The 14,380-nt window shown below is 39.7% G+C and overlaps 2 protein-coding genes across 18 annotated transcripts in view; one reads left to right on the top strand and one right to left on the bottom strand.

Annotated features, from left to right (window-relative positions):
* Positions 1-8,142, top strand: part of ARFGEF1 (ADP ribosylation factor guanine nucleotide exchange factor 1) — a 153,616-nt gene extending 145,474 nt beyond the window's left edge. For 3 of the 4 annotated variants that reach the window (XM_032315798.1, XM_032315797.1, XM_032315800.1), the window contains 5 exons: positions 950-1,089; positions 2,442-2,610; positions 3,942-4,080; positions 5,051-5,168; positions 6,659-8,142. In XM_032315798.1, coding sequence (XP_032171689.1) covers positions 950-1,089; positions 2,442-2,610; positions 3,942-4,080; positions 5,051-5,168; positions 6,659-6,823 — 731 coding nt within the window. In that variant the 3' untranslated portion in view covers positions 6,824-8,142. Of the gene's footprint in view, positions 1-949; positions 1,090-2,441; positions 2,611-3,941; positions 4,081-5,050; positions 5,169-6,658 lie in introns of those variants that run through there. The other variant, XM_032315799.1, reaches the window with a different exon arrangement.
* A 1,244-nt stretch (positions 8,143-9,386) lies between these two features.
* The window catches only part of CSPP1 (centrosome and spindle pole associated protein 1), a 168,832-nt gene continuing 163,838 nt past the window's right edge, over positions 9,387-14,380 (bottom strand). For 11 of the 14 annotated variants that reach the window (XM_032315813.1, XM_032315806.1, XM_032315809.1 and 8 more), the window contains 2 exons: positions 11,885-12,014; positions 9,824-10,032 (listed from right to left, as the gene is read on the bottom strand). In XM_032315813.1, coding sequence (XP_032171704.1) covers positions 9,824-10,032; positions 11,885-12,014 — 339 coding nt within the window. Of the gene's footprint in view, positions 10,033-10,582; positions 10,688-11,884; positions 12,015-14,380 lie in introns of those variants that run through there. The other 3 variants (XM_032315801.1, XM_032315816.1, XM_032315810.1) reach the window with 2 other exon arrangements.

Genomic DNA, 14,380 nt, shown 5'->3' with positions numbered 1-14,380 from the left:
CAGCCTGCTCCCATTGGGCAGTCACCTGCCTCTGGAAAGCTCACTGGAAGAGCTGGCCCTGACATCCCAGGATTGAGGTATGACCTTGGGCCTCTCTTGGAGTCACATGTCAGCACTGCTCTTGCAGCATCTCAGTAGTTGAGACCTCTTTTCCTACCTTGTGCTTCAGCATTTGCTTAACTGGGACGGTCAGGGAAATACAAAGTTCTTCTATGAACATGTCCTTATGGGTTGGGGGATTGTCAGAAATACCTTGTTGAGCAGATTCCTTTGGGCTAGAGGAATTAGCTGTGTTTCATCTTGCCTGCTCAGCATGGAGAGCATTTTGTTACTTTGAAGTTTGGTTAGTTTTGTGATCATGTACTTAGCATAGCTTTTTATAGATTTCTTTGTTTATGGATACATTTGAAAAATATAGTGTGCTACAGCTTTTAACCTGGATCCAAATGAAATATGTGCTCTGGTTAACCCTCAGTATTACCCCATTTGTCAGAATTTGTGGCTGTCCCTCACTTCCTTTCTCACAGATCTGGTTCCTATTGTTTTCTTTTGGTATAGGTTTTTATATTACTTACATTCAAAGGTCAAACGAGTTCTAGTAAATGCTACTAAAATCTTAGCTTTTAATCCATTTGTTACATTTTATTAAAGGATAACCTAAATCTTATTTTGAAAGTTGTAGTGGGATCTTTTTGAACATTATTTACTGTTCTAAGTCCTTGGGAATATTTTTGTTTATTTAAAAAATTAATTTTGTAAGGCTTTTCTAAAAATTGATTACTTTTTTATTGAGTAGTGCTTATGTGCAAAAGCAGTATGTCCTCAGTGTGAAATGTTCAGATAACCTTCATACATACAAATATTTCCTTAGCATTATAATGTCATAGAAATTATAAAGGATTCAAAATAATTTTTGTTTGCATGTGCATTGGGGTGGGTTTCCTCACAGAATTTCCAGAACAAAAATTGTTTGCCGCCCTGTTGATTAAATGTGTTGTGCAGCTGGAACTCATCCAGACTATCGACAACATTGTGTTCTTCCCAGCCACAAGTAAGAAGGAAGATGCCGAAAACCTAGCCGCCGCACAGGTACAGACATGGGGGGAATGGCTGCTTTTACAAGTTGAGGAGAAGTTGGCTTTCACAGTCTGGACTTCAGAGCAGAGGTCACATTAGAGATTTCATTCAGGGGCCTTCATCACAGAAATGTCATTTTAAACCATGGGATTGAATGACATGCCCTAGGCAGTAGGTGTGGACAGCTGAGAGGAGCTTCGCTGACCGGGACCCCGGGGCTTCCGTGGTTAGAGCTCCTAGTGATGAGGCAGCTGGTAAAGAGCCTGAGAATAAGAATCTATGAGGCAAGGGGAAAGCAAGAGACAGTGGTGTCCTGGAAGCCAAATGAAGAAAATGTCTTGAGAAGGATGTGATTCTCTGTCAGATGCTTAGAGGGCCAAGTAATATTTCATCTGAGAATCACCCTCTAGCAATTTGGTAGACTTCAGTGACCTTGACATTGTGTTTAATTGTAATGTTGGGGACAAAAGTATTACGGAAATGGGTACAAGAGAGAAATTGGAAGCAGCAAATATTGTTAATTCTGTCAAGGGAAGTTTTGCTGTAAAGGGGTATAGAGAAATAGAATAATTGCTGAGGAGGATGGAAGGGGTCAAGAGAAGGGTTTGCTTTGTATTGTCTTTAAGATTGACAGTATTGCAGCATTTTCCCTGATGAGAGTGCTCCAGGGAAGGGAGAGAACTGAACGTAAAAGACAGGGGCACTTGCAGAACAGAGTTTGTGGGATGTCTCTTCTGATAGAGATGAGAAGAAAAATTATCCACCAAATGAGGCTGGGAAGAGAGTTCTAGATACATAGAGAAGAGAAAACATGAGTTAGTCATCCGGGAAAGCAGACTAGGGCAGTGCAGGATTGCTGGGCAACACCCAGAGCCCACTTTTAAAAACCAGTCTGTTTTCTCCAGTCTGTTTGTTGTGTGGGTGTAGATGTGGAGTAGGTGGTTTTGCCAGCTAATTAATCTAAAAAGAGCGAGGGATTATGCAAGAGAATAATTATAACTGGAGCGCATGGAGTCTAAACTGATTAAGAAGAGAAGAGAGGACCTAAGTCGGGGAAGGAACAGGAAGGGCTGTAGGCTCTGACAAGAGAAGAGCTCCTGGAGTCAAAAGATAGGAGGAGGGAATTGGAAAGATAGCAGGTGGCCCTTTGATGACGAGGATGCATGGAAGGAAGATTCTGGAAATGCAGTAACGAAAGATGGACCTCTCCCTATATCCTGTTGCGATAAAAGAGATAGAGTTCTGTGGCTTGATCGTAAAACTGAACTTTGAGGAATGTTGAGCTCTAAACTTACTAAAATTTGTGAACGTGTGTGTGTGTTACACACACACACACATGTGCTGTGGTGGTTTGTTTTCCAAAGAGAGATGCTGTGGACTTTGATGTTCGAGTTGATACACAAGATCAAGGAATGTACCGCTTTTTAACATCACAACAACTTTTTAAGCTACTGGACTGCTTATTAGAGTCCCATAGATTTGCAAAAGCATTTAATTCCAACAACGAACAGAGGACTGCTCTGTGGAAAGCAGGTAAGTCGCAGAAGTATTACATTTTAATGTTCACCATTAACACTTGTGCACCAGAGGTGTACATTTATCAGAATTCATTGTTGTATAATTCGGGTGTATGCATTTTACACTATATGAACTTTTTACCTTAATAATAGTAGGAAGGCAGTCTACCAGCCAGAACTTTTATTATAGTATATAATAATATGTTTATAATATATACTATAATGTGTAATATAGGCTACTGCTAGGAGAAATTTGTTTCCCCCTTGTGTAATCAGTCTGTTACTTGATTTGACTATGCATTTTTTTTTTCATGTTGTTGACCCATTCTGGGCCTCCCTGTCGATACCGTCAGCATACAAAAGGTGCCCTTTTATGAGAAAAAGTGTGTAAAGGTCCTGAACGTGACATCCTTGCCTATGTATTCAGATGACATCTCCGCGCTTATCTGGGAATGGCCATACCTCAGAATGGAAGTGGATATTTGAGGGAGGGAGGCATATTTTTTAACAAGTTGGAAAATTTGGGGTATAATTTAATTATATAAATATAGTATATAATTAAGTATAATAATTGAACTGACATCTGGTTTTCTACTTAAGAAATAGTTGTTTGGCACCTCAGGTAAAAAAAAGTGCTGGAAGAATGAGAGGCAGCAAAATATGAAGAAAAAAAGAGAGCTAATGTTTATTGAACATCAAACTCTGTGAAATAGTGTTGGATACTTTATATTTGCATATTTTACTTAATCTAAAGTGATTGTTCAACTCCTAATTAAGCCCATGGCTTTGCTCTTCCTTTTCCCTGTATAGCCTAACTTATAGGAAGAGTAGTCTATATTCATTTTTTCCCCTTTATTCAACCCAAGTTGTTTCTGCCATTCAACCAGGACCACTCCTGCTAAAGTCACCAGGTTCCCTGTTTCCATATACATTGGGCCCTTCACCATGCTGGTGGCCTTTTGAAACCTTCTCACTCCTGAGAGGTCTGCGCCTGTTCATCCAGGAGCCCTCCTATAAGCTGTACGGAGCTTTCAGGTGTAGTTTCTTTTGAGGAGTTTTGCTTTCCGAGGCCAACATGGTTTTGTATATCATATTCCGCCCTTCCCCTAGCCCCTGGCTTGAAAGAAAGGACATTTTAAACCTAGAAATTACCTCCTACTTGGGCCTCCAGTCCACTGATCTCCCCCCACAGTCTCAAGGTGTGCCTTCTCTGAGCAATTCCTGCACTGCTTTGTAAGCAGCAGATGCTACAGCTGAATGTACACAAAATGTGCCTTCATACAAGGCTTTTTGTCTTTCTGTGAGATGCCTTCCTAAATTAATCCTGGAAACTTCCCTTTCCTGCAGGCTTCAAGGGCAAATCCAAACCTAACCTTCTGAAGCAGGAGACGAGCAGCCTTGCGTGTGGGCTGCGCATTCTCTTCCGGATGTACATGGATGAGAGCCGGGTTAGTGCCTGGGAGGAGGTCCAGCAGAGGCTTTTAAAGTAAGACTCTTGGTTCAGTTTCTGCCTTTGACCCATGTGGCTGCATGGTACAGAGTAGGAAAGGGCTACTAGGTTTGTACTCAGGGCAGAGTCCACATCCTAGTCCCGCTGCAGGACCATTCAAATAGCTTGGGGCCTAAGGAAGAGATTGTGAAAATTAGATTGTGAGTCCTATAGATGGACGCATTTTTGCACAGTTGATGACATGAGCTGATCGTGTCTGTTGTTACTGCTATGGGACAGGAAAAAAGTTTTCTCCCTTAAAATTTAAAACTTTAGAGATTTGGGGCTTTTTCATGCCACAGATAACTGTATTTTTACAAACAGGTCATTTGTGAAAGTGAAAACCTGCCTGCATTTAGTTTGAAAAAATATTTGGAGTTTTGTTTAGTGTTACCTTTTTTGCATTCTCTTTTTACTTCATGACAGCTTGAGATTCTGTTCTTTAAATTTTAAACTCATGCTAAGAATGAAATATTCAGAAAGAATGCTGTCTTCTTCATTGTATCTGCATATATTCTCAGGGAATAGATGTTCTCAGAGACCAATTAAGTACATTTTAGAACTTCAAGAGATGACTTTGTCCCTGTTTCCCACTTTACTGATGAGATTTTTAAGACCCAGAAGTGTCTCACCTTCACGGTGAGTGTAGGGAAGAGCCGCCCCAGATTTCAGCCCTGGTTTCTTAACACCAGGCTTGTACGTGTGCTGCCGCACAGGGTCTCTGAAATTCAATGGAACTTTCAGAAAAATGCGTTTCCTGATACATTGCAGTGGTTTCTTTAATGTCTGGTTTTCTTCTCATTTAAAAAGGATACATTTATGTTGACACTCTATCTGCTAGTGTTAGCAGATAGACTCTTAATCAGTTCCTAGTAGTCCCTCCCCACCTCGTCCAGCTGTTGTTCCTCTGTGAATGCCTGTAGCAGCAGGTATGCAGCACATGTCAAGTGAGCCTTCTCTGTTACAGTGTCTGCAGCGAAGCCCTAAGTTACTTCCTTACTCTAACGTCAGAGAGTCATCGAGAAGCCTGGACTAACTTACTGCTTTTATTCCTAACTAAAGTTCTAAAGATAAGTGACAATAGGGTAAGTATGAGATGTCTTCTCCAGCCCAGCATTTCTAGCCTGACCAGCATCATGCTCAAGCGGGAGGCAAGGGTGCCAGCTTGCAGACTTGAGGCTCAGAGGTGGAGCCAGCAAAGCGCAGGCCATGGTGCCACTTTGTCCTGGACCACGGTGGCCCCTTTCCTCATGGGTGTTTCCCATGAGGAGGGTCTCCCTCCTCATCCTGCTTTGTTGTCTAAGCAGTGTAGGGGATTCAGTAAAGAAGGAATCAGAATCCTTTGGGACACCCTGAGAAGCTTTGGGTCCCCCACACTTTGCAAGTCCCATCCTGACCCCTGAAGTCGCTACTGCTTCATTTTGAAAACTGCCATCCTGCCCAGCCTCTGGCCCTATACTCTGTCCTCACCAACACTGTTTCTGGGTCTGAGGCTTGTGCTCCAGGCTTCAGCCATTCCTTTGGCATATTTATCGGTTCCATGTAACACAGGGACCCTAGTGATTGGGCCATAAACTCATTTAAGAATTTGAAAGCGGTAGAAATGATGATCAATTTAAAAATATGCAACTAAATACATACAACTAAATATACACAACAACATACGCAACTAAATATATACATTGAGATTTTTTTAAATATGCATTTTCCTTTTTATAATTGGAAGCCAATTGCTGTGATCCCTGAATTGGTTTAAAAGCGCCTAGTGAGGTAGCCTGAGATTGGGGTCAAGATGGTGTCACTCGGTGTTGAACAGATGTTCATCCCAAGTCATGTGCTCTAATCTACCTGCATTTATCTCTGACTCCTGGGCTGGATAAAGCTTGGAGAAGTGACCTAAGGCACCAGCAGCTGTGTGGCCAGGAAGGCCTCCAGACCCCAGTCTGTCTGGTTCCACCACGGGCTTCTGTGGCACCATCGATCATACTCCTTTCTAGTCCCTTGTTGGGTGTGGAGAGCAGCAGAGAGAAAACAGGCAGGCAAGTTGTATTCTGTGGAGGATTTAGGAACTCCAGCAAAGACGACCACAGTACCTCAGTTAAACTATAAATGTGGAAAGTCTGATCTTTGCCTGGAGATTGCAATTTTATATCACAGTGTTAGGTAGAATTTTCCATAAAAATTAAAATTTTCTTCAAGAAACAAGATTGTTTCAATAACCCACAGCTTATTAAAAAAAAAACTCAACCGTGGTTCCTGCTTGTCTTCTTACTTTTGCTTATTACCCAGGAAAAGCAGTGATACTAAAAGTTTGTCAGAAGTTTGTCAAGGAAATGTAATGGGAAATGGTTTTCAAAATAAGGGTAGGTAATTGAATAACATTTGAGTGAATCTTTTGAATATCCCTTCTTCAGTTCCATAATCAGTACGGTCCCTGCTTTACGCAGATGCCTTTCCTCTGTCTTCATTGATCAGTGCGGGCCCCTGAAGGAGTTTGATTCAGAAGGTTCTTGAGTTACTGTGGTTTGGAATGCAAGCACCGCTAATGGAGCCATTTCTTTCCCTCTCTCCCCAGTTTAAAGCTCATGCTTCATTCTACTACCCTCTCTTATGTGAAATTATGCAATTTGATTTGATTCCTGAACTTCGTGCTGTTCTTAGAAGATTTTTTCTGCGAATTGGAGTCGTTTTTCAGATATCACAACCACCTGAACAGGAACTTGGACTAAATAAGCAATGATGGCAACTCGGTATTTTTCTGTTGGCGTTTACATCCCTCCGCTCTTTAAAAAGGACCTTGGAGCTGAGGTTTCCTACCTGAAAAACGGTTTCTCTGAATTGCAGTGTTTGAGGGTTACTGGTAAAGATGCTTAGAACTGTAACTCAAACTTGCAGTGCTCCAGTCCCTACTTAGTAATCTGGTGGATTCTGTTTGTCATGTTGGGCTCATGTTGAGCAGAAAGCCTGTTTCCACAGTGTCAGCTTGTGTTCATGTGTCCTTCCCTGTCCGTGGCAGCAGGGAGAGCCCCATACATTTTCAGCAGGTGTGGAAGTAAAACTTTACCCAAAGAACTATAGATGTAAAGATTTGAACTTCTGCAAGAAGTACAACTCAGGAGAGCTGTATTTTGAAGGATAAAATGTTTATAATTGGGGGGTGGGAGGGAGAAGAAGAAATTATTGTTCATGGTAAAAGATATTTAGCAACTATGGTATTCTTATTCTGAAGATTTTTGCACACTCAGGCTATCTGAGATACTGGTAATCATCCTTCTGTGAAAAATGTACAGAGATGCAGGTCTGTAATATAAAAATCTTAAACATTATATAGTTCTTCCTGCACTGTTTTATTTTAATTTCTTTATTTTCTTATTCATTTGCTAAATACCTATAATATTTTGTCAAATGCACTAAACATTTGGGTTGAACTTTTTTTGTCTTTTTTATTTTGTGGGGGTTTTGGTTTTGCCCTTTTTTGTGGGGGGTGGAAAATTTGAGGGTTTAACATGCCCAGAAAGCTGTTGTGGCTGACACTTGTCATGACCAACAACAAAAAAAAGTAGAAAATACTCCTACTGACCTAACTACCTGTAATATACTTCTCTTAGGGCTTCTAAAGATGAGCCATTAAAATAGAGTTGATCCTTCATGGACCGAAACTTGAATCACTGCAAAATGAATCTAGGTTGCTGTCACTTTCTTTTTTCTTTTGGGTGGCGGGGCTTGATGTAGATTTTACTCTATGTACAGAATTTAATGTTGAATATGTTAAAATAACAAATCTGGCATGGTTGGGGGAGTTAGATTTACTGGAAATGTATTCATACTGTGAATTGTGCTCTGATGGTTAAAAAAAGACAAGATTGTCAAGCATTCCGTATTAAACAGTGGATGTAGAAAATTTTTTCAGATGGATAAAATGTATATGGTACAGATGTAAAGTTTTCTATGTAAAAAATTCTGTACAACTTTCTGTACAATATTGATTCTCATCTGGCATATTCTAATCAGGTTATAGGTCAATAAAGTTTTTGGATTATTTCATCAGTGCAATCAAAACCTGTGTAATCTACAGCACCATGTTTCATTGATTCTTTGTTAAAAGCTGAACAATTTAGGAATATTCTTGGCCAGAACTACAAATTCAGTGTTCTTTAGTTCTGATATTTTTCAGCTTTTGGCATTAGGGTCATGTTTTCTCAGCCATAGGTTATTCATAATTAAAATTATGTAACCCAAAATAAGGCTACACTGTGTGAAGGCTAAGAGAGCTGAAGTCGCTTTTGGGGCAGTTTGTCGGGGTCATTGTGTGTCCTAGGAGTTGTGTGATACTATGGCATTGAACAAAAAATGGAACATTAAGATAATGATTGTGTTTAAAAATATAAGTCTTCAGTCTTTGCTCTCATACCTTAGATGAGTTACTGAACAAATGCATTTATAGGTATAACATATTTACTACTCCCAAGACAGCCCCGTGCAAGCCCAGATGGATACTAGAGCTGGGAGTCACCCACCTTCATAGCTGGGAACCACCATGACCTTCCAATCTATCTGATGGGTAGGTGTTTCAGATGACCTGGTGGTTTGTTATTTTGTGGTATAGTTTCAGGACCCTCCCCACAGGAGACAGAGGCTTTCACGATACTTTCAAATGAAGATATAAGAGGAAAAATCTTCATGTAAAAGAAACAATGATTAGGTTACAAAGTTGAGTATAAAATATGCATAGCTAAAATTCAAAATGGAGAAACTTCACACTTGTAGTAAACTTGTCTACACTGTCCGCCATTAGTTCCATTAGTGGAAATGTACAAGAAGGAGTGCCTGGGAGTGTTCTCAGCCATCATAATGCTAAAGACCAAGGAATTATTTCCCAGATTTTGATTTAATCTCTACTTTTTTAAAGGTACCACTTATGGAGTGATTAGGAAGACTTGACTCACTTATCCAAGGGTCCATGATGGCACAGCAACAATTCCAGTCTCTGTCCTTGGACCCTGGGTGGTTCTGTCTTCAACTTCTAAAACAACTTGTCTCGAAACCTCAATTCCAGTTAAAATAAGAAATTGACATTGATAATAAAAAATAATTTATTTCTATTGAGTAGTTGTTAAGTCATACAAATTAGTAAACGTAATGCCTTCATTTGCATAAACAGAGGCAAAAAAGGGATGTATTTAATGTATGGCTTATGGGAATAAAATCAGTTATGATTGCCCCATCATTTATACTGAATGAGTAGCTGTAAAAGACATGGAAATAACTAGCACATTTGATTCATTACCTAGCAACTGAAATACTCAGCTACAACCAATGTATTTATTAAATGAATTATTTTGAATAGCGTTACCAATGGCAAATGTACATATAAGCATATTCAGGTTTTACAGTATTGTTAAGACACTTGTTTTATTCACCTTATCTTACTGACAAGCAGAATTTAAAATAATGCACATATGGTAGTTGATTCCAAGAGTTCATTACCACCCCAATTTATGGCAAAATTATGCAAAAATAATTCTGTATAATTATACATTATATAAATTAATCATTGCCTTTTATTTATGTACAGAATATATACATCTTTATTATACATCATCATAGGGGAAAAACACCTTATATACAGATGATACTTGGGTAAGTAACAGGGCCAAAAGTAGCACACGTATTATTAAAGGTTCCGATTTGACATTCCTTTCACCTTAAAAGGCACTGCTGGGTCCAGTACAGATTTATTTTAACCATGGGCTGTAGACAGGCCCTGCCAACTGTAAGTGCCTGGTTTTCCAGGAACTTGCTGCTGCTCCTGGTTCAGCTGCTCAGCCATGAACCGTTTCAGCGTTTCTGAGGTGCCTGGGCGGAGCCAGGGCTCAGTGGCTACAGAGTTTGATCCATCGTCCCCCACATGCTTCATGTCATCGGGGTCAACCAGTGAACTCTCATCATCTAAAGGAGGCAAGAGGGACATGACTCAGGTAACACTGGTGGCCAGGAGTTGAAATGCACACAGATCTCCTTCCTGTAATTTAAGCCATTCCAGCCCTGCATTTCTCCACAGGATTGCGTTCTACAAAGTACTCTTTTGTCCAGGTCCCTCATTTAGAGGTAGGAAGAAAACGGTCAAGTGAATAGGTGACTCTGTGGTGCCAACACCCACAGGGATTCCAAAACAGCAAAGTAAAGAGCGATAAACGTTAAGCTGACTGCAGAAGTGTATGCAACCTTACAAAACTTTTAAGTTCAGCGAAGTTTTAGAAACTCCAAACCTATTACCGATGCTCTAAGGAGAGGAAATCCTTTTAGGAAAGCACTAGACAGGTAGACAGGAGATGAAATTACGTCCATTCTTGTATCTAATCTAAGAGGTTGCTGTCTACTCCATTAAAAGGTAGGTCCTTAAGTTTCATTCTTTAATTGAATATACTCAACTATCTCTGTATTTTACTTATTAGATATAATAGGAAAATCTGCCTTCCTACCCTGTGATGTCTTTTTCTTTTTTTTTTTTTAAACATCTCCCGGTCTGTGAAGAATTAGCCCAGCAAAGGGATATGTGCAATCAATTTAATAAGCAGTCACTCCACATCATACCAAAAAGCTCCTGTTTGAAAGGACAATGTTAAAAAGAAGTTTAGAAGCTGAAAACCTGTAAGAGATTCTTTAAATGCTCTACTTTTTTCAATTTAAATATACCCCTGTTAATTATTCACCCTTACTGGTTCTAAAAGAAATTTAAGAATAGGCAATCCTCAGTGCAGACTTAAAGAACTGTTTTCCCACTGGTCCACATTTTTTCAGGTACGATATGAAAAGCACTGCTTCAGTTTACCATATGCGCTGGCATTTGATATGGAACTGCCACCAGAACATATGATACCCTGACTCCTAGAGATTATAGGAGTATAGTTTTAAATTTAAATGAAGTGTTAAAGATAGGAAGATTGCTATTAGGCTTATTGTATGTAGCCTCACAGACTAAAGGGAATTGTCCCAAAAGACCACTCTATTGTTCACTAAAACTAGTACTGAGGGGTTCACTAGCTGCCTAAGGAATCATCCTGCTGGTCACCCAAACAACAAGAGACCATGAAGCCCTAAGAAAAACACTAAACCTTGGCTTCTGTTCTAAAAAGAAACATCAACCTGGGGCTGCTTTGCTTTGTCTATGGCACTAAAAGCCAAGCAAAAAAGTTAAAAAAAAAATTTTGTTCGTAGTACTATAAACTCATAATAGATGTGTTCTCTAAAGACTTCAAAGTTGTCAAATTAGTTTCTAATAATTCCTCAGTTCGGTAAGGGGAGTGAGATGCTGATACTAACCAGCATTTTCCCTGATGAAAGCAAAGAGAGCCTGGATATATATAATAAAAATTTCGTCGGTTTAGAATCCACTCAGGTGACACCTGGGTGGCTCTGTTGGTTAAGCGTCTGCCTTCATTCAGCTCAGGTCATGGTCCCAGGGTCCTGGGATCAAGTCCTGCATCAAGGTCCTTGCCCATCAGGGAGTCTGCTGCTCCCTCTGCCTGCTGTTCCCCCTGCTTGTGCTCTGACAAATAAAATTTAAAAAGAAAAAAAAAATCCACTCAAAAAGCATACCCTCTCTGGTAGAATGTGATGAAAAACTGATCCGGAGTCCAGGTTTTCCTGGATAGTGTCTGTGGTTTTAGGCCTTACAACTCAAAGGGATTTCAAAATTCACTGCATCGTCCCCCAGCCAACAAGTTTGGCTGTAAAACTTCTTGTAAACTGTTTGAGTTCTTAGAGAATGTGCTGTAGTCCCTTAAGACTGGCCATTTACCTGTATTAATCGGTTTATTCTGAAGTTCATTCAGTTTTCGCATCCGTTCTTCATTTTTCATCCTAAGCTGATCAATATTTATACTGGACACAGATTTTAAAGAGAGACCATCTGGTGGCATATTGTTATCCTGTAATTAGAAAAGAGAATTTTTGAAACAAACATTGACCTCAATCAGTGAACCTAAAAATATTCTTGCTCCTGATAAATACATAGTGTAAGGAATAAAGTAGAATATAAATGCTACAGATTTCCATTTAAGTTCTGGTGTTTATTCATGCAGGCTCAGGTAAAGATACAGCATCTGTGATAATAATATGTAAATGCTGCCAGGCTGGGTGAAGATGGGAAATTTTAGGACCCAAAAGGTAAAAAAAGTGAAACAACGGGCTAAACAGTAATCAATTCAGGTGGTAGTGGCTTAAAGCGAGACCTACAGATCAATGGAATAGAGTCCTGCAACAAATCCTTACATTTATGGACAAAAAGGCCAACAAAATTCACTAGGGGAAAGAAGAGCCTTTTCAACAACATGTTACTGGAACAAATGGATTGTCCACAATGCGAAAGAATGAATTTGGATCCCCACACCTCACATCAATTGCGAAAATTAACTCAGAGTAGATCACTGACCTCCTTAGAAGAAAACACAAGTAACTGGGTTAGGTAATGGTTTCTGATTATTAGACCCCAAAAGCACAAGTGATAAAACAGAAGATTCGTAAGTTGGACTCCCATCAACAATGTAAAAGACAACCCACAAAATGAGAGAAAACTATGCAAATCATACCTGTAATAAGGGACTTGAATCCCAAATACATAACTGACAAATCAACAATAGCCTGATTAGAAAATGGGCAAAGGATTTGCAGACATCTTAAAAGAAGATACTGAACATCATAAGGGAAATGAAAAACCCACAATGAGGCACTACTTCACACTCCCTAGGATGACTATAATAACTATAATAAAAGAGACCGTAACAAGTGTAGCCATGATACAGAAACTGGAACCTTCATCTATTGCTAGTGGAAGTATAAAATGGTGTAGCCACTTTGAAAACCAGTCTGGCAGTTCCTCAAAATGTTGACCATAGTTACTTCTATAACACAACAATTCTATTGCTAGGTATGCATGCAACAGAAATGAAAATCATCAGAAAACTTGTACACAAAAGTAGAAACAATCCAAATGTCCATCCAGTGTTGAATGGATAAACGGAATGTGGAATACCCATTCAAAGGACTATTACTCAGCAATAAAAAGGAGGCAAGTACTGACATGCTAAAACTTGACCATATCTCATGTCTGTGTATCCATCCAGAAAAGGAAATACTATGGAGACAGAAAGTAGACTGATGGTTGCTGGGGAAACAAGTTACTTCCACCTACTAAAGCTACACATGTAATAATGCTAATAACAGCATTTATCCTTTGTGGACCTGATTCAGTGCTAATGGTTCATACATATTATCTAACTGTATCTCCATGTCACATATATAGGACAGCAACAGTTTAAGAATTTGCCCAAAGTTATCTAGTCAACAAAGTACACAACATCACAAGGGCTTTTTACTGGGTATACTATAAAAACATTTACACAGGGACACCTGGGTGGCTCAGTGGGTTAAAGCCTCTGCCTTTGGCTCAGGTCATGATCCCAGGGTCCTGGGATCGAGCCCCGTATCGGGCTCTCTGCTCAGCAGGGAGCCTGCTTTCCTTCCTCTCTCTCTCTCTGCCCGCCTCTCTGCCTACTTGTGATCTCTGCCTGTCAAATAAATTAAAAAAAAAAAATTTGCACACATTCTATGAAAAGAATATAGGTTGAATATCAGCCTTCCTATAGAACGTGACCTTGGACAGGTTATCTGAACAAAATACTTTATAGTAGGCTTAAGTGGATAAAGCATACTTTGTAATAAACGTTTATCAGTTGCTTCTTGTACTTTCTGAAATCCAAATATTCTGCAACAGAGGAGGAGGAAGATTAGGGTGTGGAATGAACATTCTGTGCCAGGGACTGCTAGGCTTATAACCACACTAGGAGATAGGAAAACACTACCTCAGAGAAGCCAAGGTACCAGAATTCAATGACCTACCTAAGGTTAGGGAACTATTTGGTGGTGGAGCCTAAAGTCACCTCTATCCACAGCAAGTGCTCACTCATTACTGGACCACCCCAATATATTTTTTACTTTTACTTATTTATTTTCAAACATTTTTAAAAATTTAAATTCAATAAATATGTAACATATTACTGGTTTCAGAGGTACAAGCCTGGGATTCATCAGTCTTACATAATACCCTGTGCTCATTATATCATCACATGCCCTCCTTAATGTCCATCTCCATTAACCTGTCCCTCCACCCATCCCCACTCCGGCAACCATCAGCACTCTGTTTCCTATGATTAACAGTCGCTTATGATTTTTCTGGGTTTTTTTCCCCCCCCTTTTTTCCCCTATGATCCTGTCTTTTGTTTCTTAAATTCCACAT

Source organism: Mustela erminea, chromosome 16 (genome assembly GCF_009829155.1).
Source record: "Mustela erminea isolate mMusErm1 chromosome 16, mMusErm1.Pri, whole genome shotgun sequence".
Taxonomy (NCBI): Eukaryota; Metazoa; Chordata; class Mammalia; order Carnivora; family Mustelidae; genus Mustela; species Mustela erminea.
This window is presented reverse-complemented; position numbering and strand designations above follow the sequence as displayed.